Source organism: Rhinoderma darwinii, chromosome 3 (assembly GCF_050947455.1).
Source record: "Rhinoderma darwinii isolate aRhiDar2 chromosome 3, aRhiDar2.hap1, whole genome shotgun sequence".
Taxonomy (NCBI): Eukaryota; Metazoa; Chordata; class Amphibia; order Anura; family Rhinodermatidae; genus Rhinoderma; species Rhinoderma darwinii.
The window spans coordinates 172,843,145-172,867,787 of NC_134689.1; the positions used below are offsets into that span (position 1 = coordinate 172,843,145).

Here is a 24,643-nt window from a genome sequence, read left to right on the forward strand (position 1 = left end):
AGGGTCCTGGCTCGTCTCTCGCCCAGTTTGCAATGATTGACACGTGAGGTTATCTCTGGTCCAGGCCATAAGAGCGATGTGTCGGCTGTATAATACAGCCGGCACCTGCGAGTAATGGTGCGGGCACAGTATATCTACGTCATTTCACAGGAACTACACAGTTACTAGAATGTATCACCGAACAAATAAGTTATAAATCCGCATTTCGGCCCCTTCAATCTCAGGATCCTAGTGATAGGCCATCGGCGTGTGATGAGAATACCCCTGTAAGAGCCAAAGTAAGACAACAATGACCCTGCAGAGAGAAGTTCCTTTCCTGCGGGCAGCTGGTGTCATCCTGACGGAAAGGACCATCACATCCTGCTTGTACAATTTCCCAAACCACCGAGTCATTGTTTGTCTGGGATTTGAAAAGTCTTGTAAACTCAAGTGTTGCTCAGCTGATCCTTAGGGTATGTGCACACGATAACTGCAATTATGTCTGAAAATACGCAGCGGTTTTCAGGAGAAAACGGCTCCTGAATTTCAGACGTAATTGCATGTACTCGCGTTTTGCGAGGCGTCTTTTACGGACGTAATTTTGAGCTGTTCTTCATTGGAGTCAATGAAAAACGGCTGCAATTACGTCCTAAGTAGTGTCCTGCACTTCTTTTGATGAGGCTGTATTTTTACGCACCGTCTTTTGACAGCGACGCGTAAAATGACAGGTAGTCGGCACAGTACATCGTAAAGCCCATTGAAAGTAATGGGCAGATGTTTGCCGACGTATTGGAGACGTTTTTTCAGACGTAATTCGAGGCGTAAAATGCCTCTATTACATCTGTAAACTGGTCGTGTGAACCCAGCCTAAGATTGCAGCCATTGGGGGATGGGATTGATGCAAATTCTGACAGTAAAAAAAATAAATTGCTGCAGATCTCAATACATTTTGTGATTTGGCTGGAGGGCAAAAAAAAAAAGCTACATGTTAGTCCCGAAACGAAAAACAGTGAGGAGCCCCAGCCTTATTTTAGAATCACAGGGGATATGTAGAAAAGCAAAAATCTGGCTCCATCCGTATCAACAGCTGCACCTTGTAACCTGTACTGACAATGAATAAATGAATGCATGGCACAGCTACTTCATATTCTCACAGGATGAGGAGCTGAGGTAGAGGGGCTTCCAGTCTAGCAGGGGCTTCCAGTCTAGCAGGGGCTTCCATACACCACCATCACATTACATAGAGACATGGGTAGTATGAAATGACCGGACGAGGGGGGGAGACAAGGTACATACGGACTGCACGGTATTACAGGGGAAATGATCTAACACTCGCAGTAAAAGCAGGTGCACCCACCTCTTCACAGTGGATCTTTCCTCCGCTCTTATCATCACAACTTCCTGCGCACTGCACTTCTGGTCACGTGACTGTGTGGCGTCACCGAGGTACAGGGCGCCGTTTGGGACATACGTGTATGAGTTGTGCAGTACCCGCGGTGGTCTCTCTACCTGTCCTTGTTATTGTAGTGTCCGCCGCTTCCATTATCCGGCTCTATAGCTGGCCATTTCTCTGGTGTACTGCCATGTAACGTACCTGTACTGGACTGCAGTGTATACATGGAATAATGTCCCCCATTGCTGTATATATTAGAAGCCACTAACCGGTTCTCAGAATATATAAAAGTATGAGGCGGAAGTTTACAGAACTCCTTGGTGACTTCTATCATATGTCCCAGAGGAACAGCCATTATCTCTGGGGGAAGTTTCTGGTGCCCCTACCTTTATGATATCTACATGTCCTAAGGTTATGTTCACACAATTTGCATGCGTTTTTCGCATGTTTTTCTCCCTTTCACAAAAATTCAAATCAAAGAAAGCCACAGAAACGCTGTGTTAACATAACACTATGGTATATAGGAGGTTGTGCAGTTGAGACAACCCCATTTACTAATATATGGTAGGGGTACATTATTACCAGGGAATGGGGACAGGTGGGAATGTTTCGTTTTTTTTGTTCTGTGGGCAGCGTCAGCGGCAATATCTACAGGGGGCGCTATCTACAGGGGACAATATCTACACTGGACAATATGGACAGGAGGCATTGTAACAGGCGCTATCTACACGGGGCATTGTGACTGGCGCTATCTACACGGGGCATTGTGAGTGTGTGGTGTTTTACTTTACAGTGTTTAAAACAATTCAATTCATGGGGTCAGAGTATGGTGCTATTATATTCAGGGGCACAGTGAGTGTATAGTACTATTGTATTCAGGGGCACAGTGTGTGATACTATCATATTTAGGGGTGTAGTGTGTGACACCGTGAGGATTTTAGCTTTATTTATAGATGCGGAAATGTTGGAAAAGTTAGGAGCCGAAGACATCTGAGCGGCAAACTCTGCAGAAATGGGTCGTGGTCAATAGAAGTCATCATAGAGGTCTGGACCGGAAATAGAAGAAAAGAGAAAAAGAACGAAAAATAAACTGAGACGTCACCTGTGAGTCACCCAATGTAAATGTTTATTCTCTCTGTGACTGATCAGTACTGTAGTGACTGTATGATTTGCAGCGAGATAACGGGTGGTAGCCTTTTTTGTAAAACAGCAACTCCCAGCATATCCTAACCAGTGTTCAGGCTATACTGGGAGCTGTAGTTTTATGTCGTACAAACTTATATGGCAGGGGTTAAACTGATTTTGCAAATGATCTCTGTACTGAGCTGTATTTGTGCTGGTGTTGTATATATGTACTGAGCTTGGTTCTGGGGCTGTACATTTGTACTGAGCTTGGTTTTGGGGCTGTATATATTTACCTTATCTTAAGGTAAAATTAGATGTTTCCATCGTGTTAACCTCTCAACATAAAGGGAAACTGAAACCTTAGCTTCCGTTTCCTTTACCACAATTTAATGGTGGCAGAAACGTTGTTAAAGGTTTCCGTTTGTCAATAGCGCTATTGGTTGCGTCAAGAACGAGGGAACCCTGTCACAACGGTGACAAACGGAAACCATTAGCTAGGTTTACGTCACCATCGAGTTCAATGGTGAGGGAAACAAAAGCTAAGGTTTCAGTTTGCCTTCCGTTGAGGAATTAATCCGACGGAAACCTCAGATGGAAGGGCAACGCCGATGTGAACAGGCCCTAAAATCTACTTTTGCCTTAAGATAAAGTAAATATATACATAATAATACACATGGAGGAACCCCAGTTTTTTTCCCAATTCACCCATTATATGGTACTTTAAATTGTGGAAATAAAAACTACAACTCCTCCCGCAAAAAATAATCCTTCACACACCACTCCAGGGACATAAAAATAAAAAGTTATGGCTCTAGGAAGTGAAAATGAAAAAAATTAATAAAAATGGCTTGGACTTTAAGGGGTTAAATAACAGAGACAGGTTCTTTAGGCCCTGTTCACACAGTTTTTTGCAGGCAGAAAATTCTTCTTGGAAAAATCAGCTCCGGTTTTGCACCACAGGCGTTTTTGTTTTTTTTAGCTCTTTCTTCAACAGGCAAAGGGAAAAACTGTGAGTGGTTCTTGCCATGAAACGCGCCAAAAAACGCTGCGGCCGTTCGCTGCGTTTTTTTCCGTCTCCTACTGATTTCAATGGGGTTTTTGAGGCGGAAAACGCTTCAAGATAGGGCATGTCACTTCTTTTTCCCACGAGCGCTTTTTTCTGCTCGCGGGAAAAAACGCTTCCACTTCCCATTGAAATTAGTTGGAGGCAATTTCGGCCGTTGTTTCCACGGCAAAAACAGTGTAAAAAAAACTCTGTGTGAACACGGCCTTAAGGTTATATTAACGCATAGCTGATTTTTTTTTACGGAAACCACAAACAATTTAAAGCTTCTGACCTCTTCAGGGTCATTCTGCTTTTACAACGAATTCAAACCGGCGGCAGATCTATGGCCGCCTAAACTCAAATATGCAAATATACTGTACAGTGTCTTCAGAGTTCGGGGGGGGGGGGGCACACATTGTGAACTGCCCGGGGGCCCATGGTACCCTTAACCCGCCCCTGCTTCTAGGCCAGTTTTATACAGCTGTTACACACCACACTTTAGCGTCTGTATTACGACCTGTGGAGCTGCCCTTTTCAGACTTACGTATGTTGGCTCCCTCTATCCACGTTGAGTAGGTCCACAATACGGAGCCAACCTCTCTAATATCATATGGATATTCTCCAAGATCGGATGCCCTGCTTCGCTTCGTCCTCTCCCATCCATTTTGTTGCTTCACAGGGAGAAATACGTTAAAAAAATTACACCATACAAGGGGGAATTTATCAACCTTTTTACGCCAATTTTCTAGTGTAGAAAAGTCACAAAAGGGCCCAAAAGTCACAATTTCTACGCCACCCTTGCCACTTTTATGGAAAGGGGCGTGACTTTGCAAATAGGGTCGGGGGCCACAGCGACCTGATACATTTATTATAATTTGAAAACTGGCATAATTGATAGTGGAAGTTCCTAGATTTCACTCTGTGAGATCGTTGCGCCACAATTCTTACACTGTCCTTAAGCTGTGTTCACACAGTGCAATTTTTAATGCGTTTTTAATTCTCTACACTTTAGGACCCACTCCTGACTGTGGCTTAAAAAAACCAGACTTAGGGGGGATTCACACGAACGTGTATTGGGTCCGTGCGGGCCGCGTGGTTTTCACGCGCCACGCACAGACCAATACAAGTCTATGGGGCAGTACAGACAGTCCGTGCTTTTTGCGCAGCGTTTGTCCGCTGCGCAAAAAGCGCGACATGTTCAATATCTCTGCGTATTTCGCACATCACGCACCCATTGAAGTCTTCCGTGCGAACCGACTGAAACAGCGCACCAGCTGTCAAAAGGATGAATGTAAACAGTAAAGCACCACGTGCTTTTATGTTTCCAAACATCCAAACGGAGTGTCTTTGAGATGAGCGAACCCGGACAACCGAACCGAACTTCACCGGGTTCGGCCGAACTCGTTTTGGCCGAACCCGGCAAAAAAATTTCCGGTACGCGACGTCAGGAGATAGTCACTGTCCAGGGTGCTGAAAGCGTTAAACTGTTTCAGCACCCTGCACAGTGACTTCCGATCCCAATATACATGAACCTGTAAAAAAAAAAAGAAGTTCTGACTTACCGATAACTCCCGGCTTCTTCCTCCAGTCTGACCTCCCGGGATGACAATTCAGTCCAAGTGACAGCTGCCAAGCACAGGCCAAGCACAGGCTGCAGCGGTCACATGGACTGCCGCGTCATCCAGGGAGGTGGGGCCAGATGTCAAGAGAGGCGTGTCACCAAGGACACGTCACCAAGGCAACGGCCGGGAAGTTCTCGGTAAGTACGAACTTTTTTTTTTTTTTTAACAGGTTTCTCGATATTGTGATCGGCATTCACTGTCGAGGGTGCTGAAAGAGTTACTGCCGATCAGTTAAAGAGGCTCTGTCACCAGATTTTGCAACCCCTATCTGCTATTGCAGCAGATCGGCGCTGCAATGTAGATTACAGTAACGTTTTTATTTAAAAAAAACGAGCATTTTTGGCCAAGTTATGACCATTTTTGTATTTATGCAAATGAGGCTTGCAAAAGTCCAAGTGGGCGTGTTTAAAGTAAAAGTCCAAGTGGGCGTGTATTATGTGCGTACATCGGGGCGTTTTTACTACTTTTACTAGCTGGGCGCTCTGATGAGAAATATCATCCACTTCTCTTCAGAACGCCCAGCTTCTGGCAGTGCAGACACAGCGTGTTCTCGAGAGATCACGCTGTGTCGTCACTCACAGGTCCTGCATCGTGTCAGACGAGCGAGGACACATCGGCACCAGAGGCTACAGTTGATTCTGCAGCAGCATCAGCGTTTGCAGGTAAGTAGCTACATTGACTTACCTGCAAACGCCGATGCTGCTGCAGAATCAACTGTAGCCTCTGGTGCCGATGTGGCCGACACGATGCAGGACCTGGGGCAGGAAGTGAGTGACGTCACAGTGTGATCTCTCGAGAACACGCTGTGTCTGCACTGTCAGAAGCTGGGCGTTGTGAAGAGAAATGGATGATACTTCTCGTCAGAACACCCAGCTAGTAAAAGTAGTAAAAACGCCCCGATGTACGCACATAATACACGCCCAGTTGGACTTTTACTTTAAACACGCCCACTTGGACTTTTGCAAGCCTCATTTGCATAAATACAAAAATGGTCATATCTTGGCCAAAAATGCTCGTTTTTTAAAAATAAAAACGTTACTGTAATCTACATTGCAGCGCCGATCTGCTGCAATAGCAGATAGGGGTTGCAAAATCTGGTGACAGAGCCTCTTTAACTCTTTCAGCACCCTGGACAGTGACTGACGTCGACTAGACTCATCTCTATGATGGCGGCTGCGCGAAAATCACGCAGCCGCGCATCATACACGGATGACACACGCAGCTGTCAAGTGGTTTTTGCGCGTGCAAAACGCCGCGTTTTTTTTGCGCGCAAAAATGCAACGTTCGTCTGAATCTGCCCTTAGGCCCTGTACAAATCTGCGTTGGAGGCTCCGATATGGGCTTCCCTCAAAAATGTTGTTGTTTTTGCTGGACAAAACATGGAAACCATGAAGGAGAACCAACAGAACTCGTTATAATCAATTGGTTTAGTAGGGCACCGTAGATTTCCAGCAGGCAACGGATCCCGAGCTTTCTGTAAGGGTATGTTCACACGGCCAAATTACGGACGTAATTCGGGCTTTTTATGCCTGGAATTACGTCCGAAATTACGGCTTGAAAGCGTTGACAAACATCTGCCCATTGAAAGCAATGGGCTGACGTTTGTCTGTTCACACGAGGCGTATATTTACGCGTCGCTGTCAAAAGACGGCACGTAAATAGACGCCCGCGCCAAAGAAGTGTCCTGTCACTTCTTGGGACGTAATTGGAGCCGGTATTCATTGACTCCAATGAAAAGCAGCGCCAATTACGTCCGTAATGGACGCGGCGTTCAAGCGCCTGCACATGCCGTTACGGCTGAAATGACGGGGCTGTTTTCTCCTGGAAACAGCCCCGTAATTTCGGCCGTTACAGACGCTGCCGTGTGAACATACCCTAACAGAGCAGAACGGAACCAGGAACGCAGATGTGAACCCAACCTTAAAAAACCCGAAACAAAACGTTTTCAAAACGCAAACTGTTCATTCTTATTACAATCATGTAACATCTAGCCGCTACAGATGGAAGAAAAACCGCAGAAAGATGCTAAGTCTGTTTTGGCATTGAAGTGTCCAAACTTATTTGGTCCGTGCTGGAAGAAGATGCCTCCGATAAACAGTGTAGTGACTGAGCTGCAGTACTATTCAAGTGAAAAGGAGCAAAGTTGCAGTTCTGCAGCACGGCCACTATGCAGTCGTCGGCGCATCTGCTTCCGGCATCGAACACATCATAATATCCAGTGCCCGGAGGCAGCCGGAGAAGCTGATCGGTGTGGGTGTTGGACCCCACCGATCATATACTGATGGATAGGTCATCAGTGTGAAAAAAGCTCCTATGGCCCTTTACATATCAAATGGATATTACATATATGTAAGCCACCTCTGGAGTGAAGGGAAACTCATACTACTCTCATACAATGTACATAGTGATAACATCCTGTAACTTCTAAACACTGTCATTTGGTAAGCCATCGCTCAAGCCTCCACTTGATGAGCGTCCATGTTTTCAGAGACCAGGGTCACCTAGATTACGACATGGACTCCATCAAAATGGCTTCGGCAGTGCAGACGGAAGTGTACACCGCCGCTCTCCTGTAAACGAAGCCTTTACCAGCCAGTGCTGCAGGAAGCTGCCGGGTAGTGATGAACGGATAGATCAGGGCAGAGTGGCGGTACCACTAGACTGGTAAGCGGACAGGGGAGATCAGCTGTGAGATCGCCATGTAGCTGGACAGCCGAGCCTCACTGTGGATAATGCTCCAGCTACCCTGCTTCATAATCGGCTCACCCTGTAAACGATACAGTGGACCGGAAGGGACGTTCTCTGCTGTGTGTACCTCACTGCACTTTATACTCCCACCCTGTGTATTATTTCATGAGTGTTTCGAGCTTTTTTTTCTGTCTGTAAATTAAAGGGGACGGTACCTTTTAAAAGTTCTGTGTCTTGAGTGGTATGAGTAGGCTGCGGTAGTGACCCAATGTCACACAGGTGAGATTAGACAATGTAGTCTCTGGAGTATGGCCGAACCATAACATGGATGTGGGGTACTGGAGGCAGCGGATCTCTTCTATCGACAAGTACATTAAAACGTTTTTCTTGCCCCTGTCCTGTTCTCTGAATGAATTATATTGCAGAGGAAGGAGGCTAGGAGATGTATCCTTAGAAAATGAAAAGTGCCACGGTATTGTACGCTCGTGTGAATGTTGCCTAAGGCCCCACGCACACGACCGTGCCTGTAATCACAGCCCAAGATTGCGGGCACGGCCGGCTGCTGACGGCCGCCCGCATTTTCGGGTCGTGCTCCTATACAAAGTATAGTAGTACGGCCCGTAAACCATGAAAAAACGGATATGCTCCATAATTCCCGGCAAGGTTCTACGGCACGGACACCCATCCGTAGCGCTACAGAAAGGTGTCCGCAACCAATAGAACCGAATGGGTTCGTGTGCATGGGGCCTCACACAGCATTTGTTTAACATAGAATTTAGATTTGTGAAAAAAATCTTGAAAACTGACAACTCCTGTCAGATGAATGTGCTGCCCCATGTTTGTGTAGCACGTTACAGCTAAAAGAAATGTTTTGTTTGGTTAATAGGAGTACTGAAAGAATACTCCAGCCTCTTGGTTATGACTTTGGTGTATTTATGAGGGGAGCACTCCATTTTGGCCGGTGACTGACCGGTTGCTTTCAGCGCTCCTATTACCAAACAGAACAAAGTTTTTTGGTGTTTTGGCTACCAGAATTACGCATGTGTAGCGGTAATATACTACCCTTACATAGGACAGCATACTACGCTGCCAGATCTGCTTTAAGAACTGGGAAACCGAGGAGTATTATGGGTGAACCTTAAATTCTACGTGTATTGTTACAGGCTAGAACCTTGTTGATGATAGTGGTGATGGATATCTTGACAACCTTTCACGAAACTGGGTGGCTGCCTATACTAAAAACGGGATGGGATGTAATGTATGGTAAAATGTAATGGTGTAAACCAGCGTGTACCGTTCTAATATATCCAAACAACGTGCATTTAACTTATTTCTCCCCTCTAGATACCATGAGTGGTGGTCTTGCACCTAGCAAGAGTACTGTGTATGTGTCTAATTTGCCATTCTCGCTGACCAACAATGACCTCCACAGGGTATGTACATAGTCTTCATGTCTTAAAGAACATTGGTCACCTAATGGTTAGCTATAAAATGCGCTGCTAAAGACGGGTCAGTAGGTGCTCTAGCCCCTACTAAGCGGCCAAAATATTCCCAATCCTCATGCAAATGAGATTGTGAGCCCTCTCAGCACTTCTTAAAGGGATTGCCCCATCAAGACCCCCCCCTGTCCATATTCTCTATTAGGGCATATGAACGTTATAAAGTGGGTTCCCCCGCTTGGGACCCACCTCTATGTGCCTGAACGGTGAGACAATTTCGCGGACCCGGCATATCCTTGCATTACAAGGATGGCCATTTGTTTAAAAAGTGTGGATGACTGCTACATCCGCCGACGATATCAGCTGATCCCCAGGGAAGAGAGAAGCCAGACCTGGACGCCAACTTCTTTTTAAAAAGGGGTTGTCTTCATGAGGCAACCCCTTTAAAGGAAGAGGCGGCTCATGTGAGTGCCCCTTTCAGCTGCTGGGATTCATTCCTTACTGAAGAGGAGAGAGGACAAGCGGTGCAGGGAATCTTTTGGCCTGGTCGATGAGAGCGGCGCTTTGTGGATGCCGGTGTACCCATTGACTCCCCTTTACAAGTCCAAAAAATAAAAGTTAAAGCAGCACTTGTCTCCAATGTGGATCAAGATGATGAATGCAACAGGCTGTCCAGTGGATTAGTCAATATCCACCATATTAGAATCCAATACAAACGTAGAGATGACGTTTCGGCAGATCAGAAAGCCTTTTTCAAGCTTCTGATAAGCAAAACGTCGCTTATTGGTGGTGAATGGGGCACTAACCGCCCATTCACGCGAGCATATCAGATTCACGCTCGTGAAAACGCACGTGAATCTGGTGTGTGTTGCGTATGCATCAGTGTGCTTTGTGAGTGGCATGTGTTATTCACGCACTCGCAAAGCACATCCTTTTTTTTTTTTTTTCAATCGAATTGATGCACAAGGCGCGCACTGCACATAGATGTGTATCCAAGTGGTTTTCACGCACCCATTGACTTCAATGGGCGCATAGGTGCGTGAAAACGCACTAATATAGGATATCCAGTGAGTTTCATGCAACGGACTCTCGGGAGGAGGAGTCACGCATGTGTGAACGGCCCCATTGTAATCAGTGGGTCCGTGTGCTGCGCGTGATTTCCACATGCAGCACACGGATGTTATTCACGTTCATGTGAATGGGCCCAAGACGATGAAACAAAATGCTGACATCTCTACGTTTGTTTTGGATGCCCCTTTACAGGGCATCATTACTGATGACCTAAAAAATGCTGTTATGTCACAGATGTCTTTGCACTGTTTGGTTTGAAAAGAAAATCCTGACCTATTTTTTATTTTTTTTATGTTTTTCTAGATTTTTTCAAAATATGGAAAAGTGGTTAAGTAAGTAAATGAATAAAAACTATGTGCCTTGTACTCCCAATTCCATGTAATAATGTACTATTCATCTAGTACTTGTGACATTTCATCCAGCATGGGGGGGAGAACACTATTGCAGTGTAATGAGTGGAACGTCCCTGGATATGTTTCCTTATTCTGTTACTAATGGGACAGGCCCTGTATATTCTGATTTTAAGAACCCTTACCTAATTTAGGGGGGCTATTTCACTATTTGATGGTAATAAATACAGTTAGTTATTCAACATATTTACATAAAGTAATCCTGCCCATCTTCCCCATGAAGACTCATCTGTAATGTAAATCTAATAGACAAGCTGTTTCTCATAACTTATTATTGTTATTTAAATGTTTTGTATTTTAAAAGTTTTAAGATTTTTTGTCTTCAATTTGTAACGTATGATTTATTACCAGTCAAGGGTCAAAATTATAATTCTACTTTATCCCAAGACAAATGCAGTTATGATCATTTCTCGCACCTGGATGTATGCGGGCACAGCGACTACACTAATCACCGGACATTTGGCAGTTCGTCCATTGAAGTCTTGCAACCATATTATAGTTTTTCTGATTTCTGCCATTCTCATTAACCCTTTCATGACCAAGAGTCATTGATACTCCTGTGTCCAAGTGAAATTTTCCATTTCTGATATGCACTTATTTAAACGATAATATCTTTGCAACCGCTTTGAAGGTCACAACTATTTTTACTTTGTTTTTTTACAAGACTTATAAGGCCTTCATTTTCTAGATTAGTTTAATTACCATGTTTTTAATTTTTATTATGAGCAGACAAGTCACTAAAAATGTGAAAAAAACTTTGTAATTTTTTATATATATTTCTCTATATTGTGTGTGTATATATATATATATGTGTAAAGAAATTATCGCAGCACTCCAATAGGTTGTCAAACAAATGTGGTTTATTGTTCCATGTTTCAAAGGATAAGGTACGTTTCAGTCCTCTCACAGGACCTTTTTCAAGCTTGGAGTGCTGCGATCATTTCTTTATATGTCTATAGAACCGTTTTGGATCAAGGTCAGGTTCACATAGCACCAATCTATACAGTCATGAAGTGCTGCTTTTCTCTTCCACTATATATATATATTTTCACGGTCGTAGATAGCTGTGAGCGGATAAGAGAGCTATAAAGCTAAATACACACGACGTGAAAAAAGGGCAGTTAACAACAGCTCAACTGTCAGTTTTTCATGGCTGTATTGCATCAATGTGTCTCAAAGTTTGAAATCCATTTTTCATGGACGTTAAAAAAATTGATTAATTTTATTCGTTAGGGTTTTTTTTGTCGTAGCTACCTGAAAACACCACAGTGCTCATGTAGATAGTGACGCAATACCACTGTAGATTCCGCTCCTAGAGGGAGCCCCTTATGTCTCTGTCCATATATGGACAGTGACCCCAGGGGCTTCTCTAGTAGCGGAGTCCCCGGTCAGTGTCGACCAGGGATTCCGCACCTAGAGAGAGCCCCTGACGGTGGATGGTGATGTCAGGGGCTCTCTCTAGAAGCAAAATCCCCGGCACAGATCAATCTGACACCGGGGATTCCACTCCTAGTAAGAGTTTAGGTGGTGCTATCTACAGGGGGGGGGGGGGTTGCTATCTACAGGGGGGCACTATTTACAGCGGGGATGGAGAGACTTCGGCGGCTCCCTCTAGGAGGGGAATCTCCGGCCAGTGAGCTCGCCAGGGATTTCGCTCCTGGAGGGAGTTTAGGTAGCGCAAAACCCCCTGCAGATAGTGCTATCTACAGTAGGGGATGTAGTCCGAGGCCCTTAAAGTCCCGGCAGACATGAGAGTGCAGCGCTGCTTACACTTAAGCAGCACTGCACTCCTTAAACCCCGTTCAAGGCTGTCAACGTTTATACGTGTGGCAACTGCGGGAGGCATCTGTATATAGCCGTATGGCAGTTGTGAAGGGGTTAAGGAACACTGGTCGTCATCTTGATGATCCACTAGCTCTGGATCTTTGATAGACCCAGATAGGGTGCCTCATAAGCAGAGTGGGATCAAGGTTGGTAGAGGCCCTTGGGCAAAACATGTGGTGTGGGTTCCTTCCTCAATAGTAGTGTCTTAACTGGTTCACGAAGCTGGACATCTATGCTCGTCATGAGCTGCTGGACATTGCTGCACCATGATGAGCATACACGTCAGCAAGTTTGCCCCCAGGATCGGGGCAACGGCCGTAATACATAGCTGCAGCCACACTCTAATGGCAGAGATCAGAGAAACTTTATCTCCGCCGTTAACCCCTTGAATGCTGCGATCAAAGCTGACAATGGCGTTTAAAGGGAAAATGAGAAAGGGGCCCGTTTGATCACGTCACAGAATTCCTGTGATGCGATTGAGGGACATATCTTATATGGACAGACAACCCCAAGGTCCATTGAAGGACCCCAGGGCTGTCTGACCATATTTCCTGTTTGGGCATACTTGGGTATAGAAAAAAGTTTGCCGGGTCCAGATGGCAGTCACAGACAATGCTATGATTAAAGGAACAGTGTCATCACAAATTTTTTTTTCATATGTTAAAGATGTTAGTGCTTTATTAAAAACGTTTATATTTATTTGTGTGTTTGTGTTTTACTTTTTCTTATTTTTACACTTTTTCTTCCCTATGGGGGCTGCCATTTTTTGTTCCATTTCTGTATGTGTCGATTAACGACACATACAGACATGGAATACGGCAGCCACAGTCCCATAGGGACTGCGAACGGGTCCCATCCACTTCTGTGTACGACCCGTCCGGCGCCATTTTCCTGTGGACCGGAAGTCGCGGCCGGACAGTAAGATTACTACTTCCGGTCGCGGCTTCCGGACTTGTGCACTTGGACCAGCGGCAGCAGACGGTGCGGACGGGCCGGAAGGAGCCGCGGCGGCAGGAGCAGGTAAGAGATTTCAATGTATGTTCGTGTTTGTGTGTGTTTACTACTGTATGTAAACCTACTACACTGTGTGTTAGCTCAAAAAATGGCAACACACAGTGTAGGAGGTTAGACCGTTCAAACCCCTCGTTTATCCCGGCACTAGCCAGGATAAAGGAGGGGGGGATGCTGAGAGCTCACTAGAGCGAGGGCTTTTTACCCAATTTTGCAATGCTGCAATTTTGGGAATAGCTCCATCTAGTGACCAGCAATGGGAAATATTATAAATTAGAATCTAATTTATAATATTTCCTGACTCGTGAAAAAAAAATAAAAAATTTGAACAATGTTTAATCACCTACACACTAAATGTTTAATTAACAAAAAAAAAAAAACATGTTTTTCTGGCAACACATTCCCTTTAAGAACCGCATAAGTGTGTGGGACCTGTCAACTCACCATGTCTATTTGCAACATGTTGTTTTAAGGAATATTTGAATAAAAGAAAATCCTTTTAATACTGGAGTTCGGGATAATGCTGTTTTATTTTCATACTTAAGCATGCCCTATCAACTGACTGTGTACTATCAGTGCTGGCATATAGGCAAGTTAAAAAGTACAATTCTAAATTAAAAATCTTTTACAATAGATAAACTTGATTTAAATATAAGTCCCAAAGCATAAAATAATATACAGATATTTGGTATCGTCACAACTGTAACAACTTGCACAACAAATTTATAGCATCATTTAAGATCATCGGTGTGTACTTTAAAACAAATATAATTAAAACTGCAGTGGAAATGTTGGGTTTTTTCTGCACTTTTTGCCCAAATAAAAATGAATATACATTAAAGGGAATGTGTCGCTAGAATTTTTTTTTTTTTTAGTTAAACAATTATTATGTAAGTGATTAAACATTGTTGTCATTTTTTTTTTTTTCACAAGTCAGGAAATATTCTAATTTATAACATTTCCATGTGCTGGGCACTAGAGGGAGCAATTCCCAAAATTGCCGCATTGGCAATGTGGTAAAGCAACCTCATTGCTTTATGCTGCAAATTTGGGGTAGACACACTTGCTCTAGTGTCCTCACACAGTCCCCCCCCCCTCATTCTGGCTAGTGCCAGGAGAAGGAGGGGGTTGAATCTTCAAACCACCTACACTGTGTGCCGCTATTATCTGAGCGAATGCACAGTGTAGGAGGATTAGATGCAGTGGTAATCAGACAGTATAACACGAACATACACAAACATAATACACACATCACATACACGAACATAACTTACCTGCTCCTGCCGCCTCCGCTCCTATTCCTTGCGTCTTCGCTGCCTTGAACATATGGCCGGAAGCGGTGACCGTAAGTCGTGATCTTACTGTCCAGCCGCGGCTTCTGGTCCACATCCGGATTTCGCTCTGCCAAAGACCTTCCTTTTGGTCTGTGTGGGAGCGGCGCATGCTATAGTGAATGGAATGGCTCCCGTTTGCATTCTCTATGGGGATGTATGTGCCGTCGTTAATCGACACATACAGAGATGAAAAAAAAAATGGCAGCCCCCATAGTGAAGTAAAAGTAAGAATAAAGTAAAAAGTACAACACAAGAACACAAATAAATACAATTTATTTTAATATCAAACTAAAAGCAATATTATATAAAAAAATAAATAAATTTGTGACCTCTTCCCGTTAAGCCATAATGTAAATGTACCAAAAATGCCACCTACATGAATGTACAACTAGTCTCACAAAAAAGTCTCATACAGCTACGTCAAACAAAAAATGTAAAAAAAAGATGAGTGCCGGGATGCATAGAGAAAAAATTTAAAAAAATTGTTCTCTTCTTAAGGCCAAAATTGTCCCGGTCCTTAAGGGGTTAATGCACTGCTAACATACCTGGGACAAAAACATTAGATAATTGCAAATCCAGGGGGAAGTCTAATGTGTATGGGGCAGGCCAACCGTCCTCTGGTGTCTGCTGTTAAGGGAAATAAGGTTCAGATGTTAGTTTTTATCCTGCCAGATCTGTTGTTTATCTGGAGGTAAACGCTGCCAGAGGTATTCCTCTCTGTCTGTGACAATTGACATGCTGTACCTGCTTGACCACCAGATTTCCTCTAGTTGGCAGTGCAGGCAGAATACAGTAGTTCAGTCCTTAGTAATAAATATTAGTAAAAGCTGCTGATCAGATTCCCAGTTGTTAGGGCACAGCAACATATGCCCGAACATCAGCTTAGATATTTCACTTATCCTGCATTTTTATTTTTGTCTTTTAGGGTCACCATTTTAAAGGATAAAGAGTCCCGGAGGAGTAAAGGAGTTGCATTTGTTCTATTTCTAGATAAGGAACCAGCGCAGAGCTGCATTCGGGCACTGAACAACAAACAAGTACGCTCCCTTCATACTCCATTTGAAATGACCAGTACATAGAATGTTGGTTTTCTTCTATAAATATATCCTGTCTTTCAGCTCTTTGGCAGACTAATAAAAGCTAGTATTGCTGTCGACAATGGTAGAGCAACTGAATTTATACGGAGGCGGAATTACACTGACAAGTCCAGATGCTATGAATGTGGGGTGAGTAAATACCTATTATCAGTAGTATTGCTCTACCTTCACTCCACTACTGTGACCACATACTTACACTAAAAGTATTCACCTTCCTTGGAATTGTGTTTATTTCATTGTGTAACAGTGGATATAATTACGCTAAAACGTGACAGAGCTTGAATACTTTTGCAAAGAAGAATGCGGAGGATTTGCAGTGTGGACATTTGCAAGGATGATAGATACCTACCCATACAGGCTCAAGGCTGTAATTGTTTTCAAAATAAAGCTCGTAAGGGGATAAGGCCTGCTGGACTCCTCCGGCAGCGGCTCATCTCCTTCCAAACAAAAGGATCTGGCATCTCTTCGTTTTCGCGGGACTGGCCAACCATCTAATGTGTATGATTGTCGGGGGAGAGTCAGGACACCGCCATACACATTAGATGGTCGGCAGGTGCGGCCGACGTATATCTAACGTATATGTCCCACTTAAAATTGATGTTCTTCTAGCTTAAAGTTACAAGATAATAACCTGTAAAGCATCCAGTACAAAAAAAAGCAGAAGGAACCATCTAGGATACTGTTTTTCAACTCTAGTCCTGCCAAAAGGTAATTTAAAGGGGTTTGCCAAGTTTATCCAATATCTGGCCAAGAGGGGGGGGGGGGGGGAATGCAATAAAACCATAAAAAAGTCCTTACTCACCCGAGCGCTCCAGCGCAGCCGCCCTGGCGCTTCCCACCTTTTTTTGTTGATATGGTTGCAGTTATGATGTGCGTGTATACTGGCCTCAAAAGTTCCATGCCATATACTGAGGGACTGCTGAGGCCAGTGATTGGCTGCAGCAATAACGTGGGCATACAGGCATGTCATCGCTGCAGCCATGTCAGCAAATAGCGGTGGGGTGCATCGGAACGGCCACGCTGGAACACTCGGGGGGGGGGGGGGAGAGGGGTTTGTCAGGGGAGTAAAGGCTATTGATACCCCCTTGGCCAGATTTTGGGTGACTTGGAAAGCCCTTTAAGGATATCCCATACAGAGAATACCTGTGACTATGCCTAATACACAGACAATAATTATTTTATCATGCAATAATTGGGAAATCCTGAAAACCTGACCTGTTGGGGTTACTTGAGGACTGGACACTGTATGGCAGATTTATCAATGTAGTTACGCCAATTTTCTAAGTGAATGGCAAATTTATAATACCCATGCGACACTTTTTATAAGCATATAAAATGTCTAGGGAAAAGTGGGTTGCACCAAACACAGCAAATTTTCTACTCTAGAAAAATGTCGGAAACGGTGTGAGGTTCAAGCTGGCATGCATTTAAGCCTACAACCGATTCATCAACAGGGAGTGCACTGACTGGGCTTTGAATCTGGTGCACTCCGCACGCTCTTACAGTGCGCCACCAATAATAAATCTCCCGGACTGTTCTAGGAGTCAGCATGAGTCGTGTTTTTTTTTTCCCGGAAAGCCGATGTATTGGAGTACGGGCTTTCTATTGAGTCCATACACCAACACGTTTATTTCCGGAAAAAGCTGAACAGACACGAAGCGGCTGAGCGCTCACACTAGTGCTTCAGCTGCTTCGTTCTAGCTATTAGTGGGGGTCTCCGTGCTCGGACCCTGACCAATACAAACTTCTGACATGTCACTATGACATTTCAGAAGCTTGTCAAATGTTTAGCTACACTATAAAACTGAAAATCCATACTCCAAACAAGTCACTCGTTTTTTGTGCAACGTGCACTAGTAACATCTTAAACTGCATTTTTTTAGTAGTATATGTGTTAATTGTTCGGCTGTTTGACTTTTTTTTTTTTTTTTTTTTATTTCAAGGACACAGGTCACTTGAGTTATGCTTGTCCGAAAAATATGCTGGGAGATCGTGAACCTCCACAAAAGAAAGAGAAGAAAAGAAAGAGAATGGTTGAAATGGAAGAAGTGTAAGAAATCAAACCTTTTATTTAACCATCATTGATTGCTATCGATCTCTACACAGTACTAACATATACACACACTTAATCTTGCAGTGTTGAAGATGAACAGAGTGAAGATGAAGGTGAAGATCCTGCGCTTGACAGTCTTAGTCAAGCCATAGCATTCCAGGTACTATTGTTAAATTACTTGGATAATCCACAATTCTTACTAGAAAATACTTCTGCTTTGTACCAAAGGTTACAAAGCTTCCTACTTAACCCCTTCAGGACTGAGCCTGTTTTGGCCTTGTGGACGCAGCCGTTTTTTTTTCAAATCTGACGTGTCACTTTATGTGGTAATAACTTGGGAATGCTTCTACCTATCCAAGCGATTCTGAGATTTTCTCGTGACATATTGTACTTTATGTTAGTGGGAAAATGTGATCAATAAATTCAGTATTTGTTTGTAAAAAAAACACCAAACTTTAGTGTATCTGCTTGTAACACGGATAGCCATACCACACACAATGGTTACTAATTAACATCCCCATATGTCTACTTTATGTTGTCGTCGTTTTTTGAACGTCCTTTTATTTTTCTAGGACGTTACTTGTCTTAGAACTTTAGCAGCAATTTCTCACATTTTCAAGAAAATTTCCAAAACCAATTGTTATAGGTATCAGTTCACTTCTGAAGTGGCTTTGAGGGCCTTATATATTAGAAACCCCCATAAGTCACCCAATTTTAAAAACTGCACCCCTCAAAGTTTTCAAAATAGCATTTAGAAAGTTTCTTAACCCTTTAGGTGTTTCACAGGAATTAAAGCAAAGTAGAGGAGAAATTTACAAATTGCAGCCCGTTAATCTACGTGGGGTGGTCGGGAAGGTGTTAAAGGGATTTTCCCATGAGACACTTATGACATATCCACAGCACCTATCTCCAGAATGGGGCCGACTAAATCCCGTTCAGCCGCTGTGTTGCAGCTGAATGAGGTGAATTCCGACCATGAAAAAGGTTGTGGTCGTGCGTAATAAAAACAGTGTAACTCGCTGAGCTACGCGGTTTCTGTAAGTCCCATAGAACTGAATGGTAGTTATGGAAACGGTGTAGCTCATATGCAATGCTGCTTCCATAATTGGCAATCGCAACTATGGGAGTTACGGAAGCAGCGTAGCTCAGCGAGTTACACTGTTTTCATAACTCCCGACCATATAACCAAGAGGGGGCCGGGAGTCAGCGAGATCAGACAAAGCTAGAACAGGGTTTAGGGGGCCCCGTTTTAGAGATAGGTACGGGTCCCAGAGTTGGGACCTGCATCTATCTGACATTTATGACACATCCTGTGGATATGTCATAAATGTCTTTCATGGGAACACCCCTTCCCGCAAAATGACGTGTCTGCTACGTCGGCATTGCAAGTAACTTAACGCAATCCGACGTACCAGACACGTCCTGCAGATGAAGCGGGCACAGGAGCTGTTTGCTTCATCTACAGCAGGTGTCAGCTGTATTATACAGCTGACATCCTGCTGCAATGGCGGCGATCGCAGTTGCCATTGTTCGCCGCAGTTTAACCACTTCAATGCGGCGGTCAATGGCGTCCACCGCATTGAAGTGGTTGACAGAGGGAGGGGGCTCCCACTGTACCCCACCGGCATCCCCCGCCCGCGAGTGATCGTGGGTGCTGATGGTTGCTATGGCAACCAGGAAGCCTAGCAATGGCTTCCTGGTCGGCCAGATACCGAAGCCTATTAGGTCCTGCCCAAGGTTCAGGGCCTAATAGGCTTAACTGCCAGATGCAGAATGGCAGTTACAATACACTGCACTACATCAGAAGATCAGATCTTCAACTCCCCAAGAAAGTGTAAAAAAAAAAAAAATGTTGAACAAAAATAAATAAAAGTTTTAAGTAATAAAAACAATAATCGCCTGGTTTCCCTGATAAAGTCCTTTTCTAATTCGAAAAAAAATGAAAAACCTACATAATACATATCGCGTTTGAAAATGGCCTGAACTATAAAACAATTATGCTATTTTTACCTGACGCGCCCGGCACAACCCCAAACAAAACTAATACCAAGCAAAATCTATGCTCCAAAAGCAAAATGGTGGTCCTTCTGAGCCTGACAGTGTGCCAAATAGCTGTTTATGACCACATATGGGGTATCCCTGTACTCTGGAGAACCTGCTTAACAATTTATGGGGTGTGTGTCTCCAGTGGTACAAGCTGGGCACAACATATTAGTCTCTGAAATAGAATATCAGTGGAAAAATGGCTGTTTTCAATCTGCAACATCCACTGCACTAATTTCTGCAAAACACTTGCGGTGTCAAAATGCTCACAATACCTCTAGATGAATTTCTTCAGGAAAGTAGTTTCCAAAATGGGGTATTTTTTCCATGTTTTCCACTGTACTCGTACCTTAGCTCGATGCTACATAGTGTCAGAAAGTGAATCTTGTAAAATCTTAACTCAAAACCAAAATGCGCTCCTTCCCTTTGGAGCCTTGCTGTGTGTTCAAATAGCAGTTTATGACCACATGTGGGGTATTGCTGTACTCGAGAGATAAATTGCTTTACAAATGTTGGGGGGCTTTTTTTCCTTTATCCCTTGGGGAAATGAAAACAACTTTTCAGTGCAAAAAATTTGATATTACATTTTTCAGCCTAAGGCCTCATGCACATGACCGAAGTGGTGTGCCCGGCTGTGATTTTCGGCTCGGACAGCCACGGAGTCACCCACAAGTCGCGGGCCGTGCATTCATTTCTATGAGCCCCGACCGCAAAACACGGCCGTAAGAAGACGTCTGTTCTTCTTGTGGTCCAGGCTCCTGGGCAATGCACGGACCGTGGAAACCACGGTCGTGTGCATGGGCCCATAGAAATGAATGGGACCGCAATTCACCCGCAGATTTGTGGGTGAATTGCGGCCGCAAAAACACGTTCGTGTACATGGGGCCTAATTCTAAGAAATTCTGCAAAAGACCTGTGGGGTTTAAATGCTCACTACGCACCTTAAGGGATCTATCTAGTAGTATAGTTTCCCAAATGGGGTCACTTTTGGGGGGCTCCTACTGTTTTGGCCACACAGGGGCTTTTGAAATGTGACATGGCACCCAAAATCCATTCGAGCTAAATTTGAGCTCCAAATGCTGCCGTTTTAAGCCCTGCAGTGTGTCCAAACAGCAGTTTATGACCACTTCTAGGGGTATTGCTGTAATCGGGAGAAATTGCTTTGCAAATGTTGGGGTTTTTTTTTCTCCTTTATTCCTTGTAAAAATTTAAAATGTGCATGTTTTATCTGAAAAAAGGTAACTTTTACATTTCATGGCATAATTCCACTAAATTCAGTAAAAAACCTGTGGGGTCAAAATGCTCTTTATACCCCTAGATAAACTCCTTCAGAGGTGTAGTTTCCCAAATGGGGTCGCTTCTGGGGGTTTCCACTGATTTTGGTCCCGCAGGAGCTTTGCAAATGTGACATGGTGCCACAAACCATTCCAGCAAAATTTTAGCTCCAAAAGCCAAATGGTTCTCCTTCCCTTCTAAGCCCTGCCGTGGGTCCAACCAGCAGTTCATTGCCTCATATGGGCTATTGCTGTGCTCAGAAGAGGTTGCTTTACAATTTTTGGGGTTCTTTTTCTCCTTTAGACTGGGTTCACACGACCACATTAACGTCCGTAATGGACGGACGTATTTCGGCCGGAAGTGCCGGACCGAACTCCGTGCAGGGAGCCGGGCTCCTAGCATCATAGTTATGTACGATGCTAGGAGTCCCTGCCTCTCCGTGGAACTACTGTCCCGTACTGAAAACATGATTACAGTACGGGACAGTTGTCCTGCAGAGAGGCAGGGACTCCTAGCATCGTACATAACTATGATGCTAGGAGCCCGGCTCCCTGCACTGAGTTCGGTCCGGGACTTCCGGCCGAAATACGTCCGTCCATTACGGACGTTAATGTGGTCGTGTGAACCCAGCCTCATTGTGAAAAAGGAAAAGTCTGAGCTAAAACGACATTTTATTAGAAGAAAATGTAGATTTTCATTTTCACGGCCAAATTCTACTAAAGTCAGCAAAAAACCTGTGGGGTCAAAATGCTTAATATACCCCTCGATAAATTCCTTGAGGGGTGTTGTTTCCCAAATGGGGTCACTTTGGGGGTTTTCCACTATTTTGGTCCCACAGGCGCTTTGCAAATGTGACATGTCACCCAAAAACCATTGCAGCAAAACTTGAGCTCCAAAAGCCAAATGGTGCTCCTTCCCTTCTGATCTCTGTAGTGTGTCCAAACAGCAGTTTATTGCCACATATGGGGTGTTGAGAGATTGCTTTTCAAATGTTGGGGTGTTTTTGTTTTTTTTTTGTCCTTTATGCCTTATAAAAATTAAACGTTTCTACGTTTTATCGGAAATAATTTAGATTTTCATTTTCACTGCCTCATTCCACTAAATTCGGCAAAAACCTGTGGGGTCAAAATGCTCGCTATACCCCTTGATAGATTCATTGAGGCGTGTAGTTTGCCAAATTGTCTTTTTGGGAGTGTTTCCACTGTTTAGGACCCATAAGACCTCTTCAAACCTGAGGTGGTGTCTAAAATATATTCTAATAAAAAAAGTTCCCAAAATCCTCTAGGTGCTCTTTTGCTTCTGAGGCCGGTGCTTCAGTCCAGTAGCGCACTAGGGCCACATGTCGGATATTTCTAAAAACTGCAGAATCTGGGCAATAAATATTGAGTTGCGTTTCTCAAGTAAAATCCTCTGTGTTACAGCAAAAAAGGATTAAATATGAATTTCTGCAAAAAAAGACATTTGTAAATTTCACCTCTACTTTGCTTTATTTCTTGTGAAACGCCGAAAGGGTTAAGAAACTTTCTTAATGCTGTTATCAATACTTTGAGGGGTCCAGCTTTTAAAATGGGGTGATTAATGGCGGTTTGCATTGTATGGGCTCCTCAAAGCCACTTCGCAACTGAACTGGCTCCCGAAAAAAGGCTTGAAATTTTCTTGAATATGTGCGAAATTGCTGCTAAAATTCTAAGCCGTCCTGGAAAAATAAAAGGATGTTCAAAAAATTATGGAAACATAGGGTAGACATATGGGAAATGTTAACTAGTAACTATTTTGTGTGGTATTACTATCTTTTTTACAAGCAGATACATTTAAATTTAGAAAGCGCAGATTTTTGCAAATTTTATCTAAATTTTGGTGTTTTTCACAAATATTGAATTTATCAACTAATTTTTTTTCACTAACGAAGTCCAAGAAAACAATCTCAGAATCACTTGGATAGGTAAAAGCATTCCAGAGTTATCACCACATAAAGTGACACGTCAGATTTGATTACTGGAGATATGTTCTCTAAAATGTAAATATTTTCATTCTAGCAAGCAAGAATTGAAGAAGAAAAAACCAGATTCAGACAAGCAGCAGGGGATACATCAAACAATTCGAGGCGACCAAGAATAAAAAAGAGCACCTATTTCAGTGATGAGGAAGAACTTAGTGACTGACTGCAACTTTGTTTTACACACACCAAGAGATGTTGCCATTATTCAACTTTCAGATGTCGTGTTTTACAGGGTTTTGAAAATTGCATCTTCCATCGTGCTCGATAGATTTTTCGCTGTGGCTTTTCTCCATGTCCTGGAACTATTTTTACCAGTTTTATTTCTGACATTTCTAAACCTAAGTCATGGCTTGGATAGAAACATTTTGAGCTTAGCCTGATGGATGCTCTCCATGCTGCCAATGTCCATGTAGATAATTTGTTCACTTTGGGGAAAGTGACCAGTGTAATAATTACACCAATTGTGTTTGGAACGTAGGCTGTGTATCACCCATGTGGCAGAGCTATTCGGCCCTGTTCACACACAGAGGTTTTTTGAAGGTAAGAAAAATCTGCCTCAGAATTGTTTCAGAAATTGAGGCAGATTTTGACGTACCTGCGCATTTTTGCTGCGGTTTTCCCGGTTTCCATGTCAAAATCCGCGCCAAAAACTCTGTGAAAAGGGGCTTAGGATTCTAATCTGTTATATATATATATGTTTGTAAATAAAAGTGTCTAACACTGTTGTTGCTTACGGTTATAAGTACATCCAAACAAAGACATTACCTTCGTAAGAACATAGACGTGAGAGAAGAGCCCACAAGTTCGAGACAGGGGACTGTTGGGGCATGCTGAGAGTTGTAGTAGATATACCACAGCTGGGGAGCCACAGGTTGCAGGCCCCTGATTTAAGGTCAATTTACACAAGCAGATATTCATATTAGTGATCTTTAAAATGATTGCATAAGAAATCTAATAATGATTACAGACAAGTATGTACACACAATGTGTTAGTCTCAATAGTTATTAAAAAATTTATTGTTTGATCGCCTATTTAAATGTCATATCTGCTATCGATCAAAACATTATTATATATGAATAAACAATTATTTGTACCATCAAGAAGCGTTAGTCGTTCAGTTGCTACACCTATTCACATTAAACGATTATTGTGCACACTCGCTTGGTAGCATCTGAACGATAATCTGCTCGTGTAAATGGGCCTTCACACTAAGGTTAAGAGCAGTTACTACTAA

At 43.4% G+C, this 24,643-nt stretch overlaps 2 protein-coding genes across 9 annotated transcripts in view; one reads left to right on the forward strand and one right to left on the reverse strand.

Annotated features, from left to right (window-relative positions):
- PPHLN1 (periphilin 1) overlaps positions 1 to 4,161 on the reverse strand; it is a 95,159-nt gene extending 90,998 nt beyond the window's left edge. Inside the window, exon 1 of one of the 3 annotated variants that reach the window (XM_075857049.1) lies at positions 4,087 to 4,161. The gene's annotated coding sequence lies outside the window, so the exon portion shown is untranslated. Of the gene's footprint in view, positions 1 to 1,133; positions 1,225 to 1,336; positions 1,454 to 4,086 lie in introns of those variants that run through there. The other 2 variants (XM_075857047.1, XM_075857048.1) reach the window with 2 other exon arrangements.
- Positions 1,403 to 24,131, forward strand: ZCRB1 (zinc finger CCHC-type and RNA binding motif containing 1). Of its 6 annotated transcripts, none has more exons than XM_075857055.1 (8): positions 1,403 to 1,425; positions 9,197 to 9,285; positions 10,666 to 10,694; positions 15,867 to 15,978; positions 16,060 to 16,167; positions 17,982 to 18,088; positions 18,176 to 18,251; positions 23,446 to 24,131. In XM_075857055.1, the coding sequence occupies exons 2-8, from the start codon at positions 9,202 to 9,204 to the stop codon at positions 23,569 to 23,571; spliced, it is 642 nt and encodes a 213-aa protein (XP_075713170.1). In that variant the 5' UTR covers positions 1,403 to 1,425; positions 9,197 to 9,201; the 3' UTR covers positions 23,572 to 24,131. The 6 variants fall into 6 exon arrangements, with proteins under 6 accessions (XP_075713170.1, XP_075713171.1, XP_075713168.1 ...); XM_075857056.1 differs by lacking the exon at positions 1,403 to 1,425 and adding an exon at positions 1,868 to 2,138; XM_075857053.1 differs by lacking the exon at positions 1,403 to 1,425 and adding an exon at positions 7,373 to 7,513.
- Positions 24,132 to 24,643: the final 512 nt, after the last annotated feature.